Here is a 2,500-nt window from a genome sequence, read left to right as displayed (position 1 = left end):
ATGAACATCCTGGAACATCCTGGAACATTGTGATGAACATCCTGGAACATCCTGGAACATTCTGGAACATTGTGATGAACATCCTGGAACATCCTGGAATATCCTGGAACATTGTGATGAACATCCTGGAACATCCTGGAACATTCTGGAACATTGTGATGAACATCCTGGAACATCCTGGAACACTGGAACATCCTGGAACATCCTGGAACATCCTGGAACATCCTGGAACATCCTGGAACATTGTGATGAACATCCTGGAACATTCTGGAACATCCTGGAACATCCTGGAACATCCTGGAACATTCTGGAACATCCTGGAATATCCTGGAACATCCTGGAACATTCTGGAACATTCTGGAACATTCTGGAACATCCTGGAACATTGAGTTTAACATTCAGGGTTGATAGGCATCAAGTTGGTATTGTGACGAGAGCTGAATGTGGGTAGTTAGTTGTGAGTGCATGCATGATGGGTGTGTGTGTTAGTGAATGGTGATACTGTGATACTGGCTGAGAAGCTACATTTAGAACGAGAGGAGCTCAACCATGCCAAGATTGAACTTTGACATGTTGTCAAACCATAAAAATCTCTTCCTTCCTTTCTACTTTCCTCTCACACCATCTCTCTCTCTCTCCATCCCTCCCTCCCTCCCTCCCTCCCTCCCTCCCTCCCTCCCTCCCTCCCTCCCTCCCTCCCTCCCTCTCTCCCTACCTCACCCACTGTCCTTCCCTACCCCCTCTCTATCTCTCTCTCCATCCATCCATCCCTCCTTTCCTCCCTCCCTCCTTGCCCCTCTCTCTCTCTCTCTGTAGTACAACTCCTCCCGTCCTAGAGAAGAGTGGGAGATGTGGCACCCTACCCTGATAGCAGAAGCGTTGTTTGCTATAGCTAATATCTTAAGTTCTCTACGACTCATCTCCCTGTTCACAGCCAACTCCCACCTGGGACCTCTACAGGTTAGTGAGTCTGTTTTGTATGGTGATGTGATGGTGGTGGTGATGATGGTGGTGGTGATGGTGATGATGGTGATGATGGTGGTGGTGGTGGTGATGATGGTGGTGGTGATGGTGGTGATGGTGGTGATGATGGTGGTGGTGGTGGTGATGATGGTGATGATGGTGGTGGTGGTGGTGATGATGATGGTGGTGATGATGATTATAGTGATGAGGGTGGTGGTGATGATGTGATGGTGATGGTGGTGATGATGATGTGATGTGATGGTGAGAGTGGTGGTGATGATGGTGGTGATGATGATGATGTGATGGTGGTGGTGGTGATGGTGATGGTGGTGGTGGTGGTGGTGATGATGGTGGTGGTGATGGTGGTGGTGATGGTGGTGATGATGGTGGTGGTGGTGGTGGTGATGGTGGTGGTGGTGGTGATGATGATGGTGGTGGTGGTGGTGATGGTGGTGATGATGATGGTGGTGATGATGATTATAGTGATGAGGGTGGTGGTGATGATGTGATGGTGATGGTGGTGATGATGATGTGATGTGATGGTGAGAGTGGTGGTGATGATGGTGGTGATGATGATGATGTGATGGTGGTGGTGGTGGTGGTGATGGTGATGGTGGTGATGATATGATGGTGATGGTGATGGTGGTGGTGATGGTGGTGGTGGTGGTGGTGATGGTAGTGGTGATGATGGTGATGATGGTGATGATGATGGTGTGATGGTGATAGTGATGGTGGTGATGATGATGGTGATGATGGTGGTGATAATGGTGATGATGATGGTGGTGATGGTGGTGGTGATGATGGTGATGATGGTGATGGTGGTGGTGATGGTGGTGATGATGATGGTGATGGTGGTGATGATGGTGGTGATGGTAGTGGTGATGATGGTGATGATGGTGATGATGATGGTGTGATGGTGATAGTGATGGTGGTGATGATGATGGTGATGATGGTGGTGATAATGGTGTTGATGATGGTGGTGATGGTGATGGTGATGTGATGGTGGTGGTGATGATGGTGATGATGGTGATGGTGGTGGTGATGGTGGTGATGATGATGGTGATGGTGGTGATGATGGTGGTGATGGTAGTGGTGATGATGGTGATGATGGTGATGATGATGGTGTGATGGTGATAGTGATGGTGGTGATGATGATGGTGATGATGGTGGTGATAATGGTGATGATGGTGGTGATGATGGTGATGATGTGATGATGTGATGACCTGATGATGATTTCAGATCTCACTGGGACGGATGCTGCTGGACATACTCAAGTTCCTCTTTATATACTGTCTGGTAGGACACACACACACACACACACACACACACACACACACACACACACACACACACACACACACACACATACACACACACACACACACACACACACACACACACACACACACACACATACACACACACACACACACACACACACACACACACACACACACACTATATATATAATGTACATAAAGTTTTCGCAACAGCAGATACATTCAGATACTCAGTTGTTGTCTCGTTCTAGAACGAT

General features: G+C 48.2%; 1 protein-coding gene across 1 annotated transcript in view; it reads left to right on the top strand.

The window, feature by feature from the left end:
• LOC106591872 (short transient receptor potential channel 5) overlaps positions 1-2,500 on the top strand; it is a 108,997-nt gene that overhangs the window by 76,006 nt on the left and 30,491 nt on the right. Inside the window, exons 11-12 of the mRNA XM_082977328.1 lie at positions 817-960; positions 2,203-2,259. Coding sequence (XP_082833454.1) covers positions 817-960; positions 2,203-2,259 — 201 coding nt within the window. The remainder of the gene's footprint in view (positions 1-816; positions 961-2,202; positions 2,260-2,500) is intronic.

This window comes from Salmo salar, chromosome 07, assembly GCF_965601325.2.
Source record: "Salmo salar chromosome 07, fSalSal1, whole genome shotgun sequence".
In the NCBI taxonomy this organism is placed as follows: domain Eukaryota; kingdom Metazoa; phylum Chordata; class Actinopteri; order Salmoniformes; family Salmonidae; genus Salmo; species Salmo salar.
Note: the sequence above shows the minus strand (reverse complement) of the source record. Positions and strands in the feature narration are given on the sequence as shown.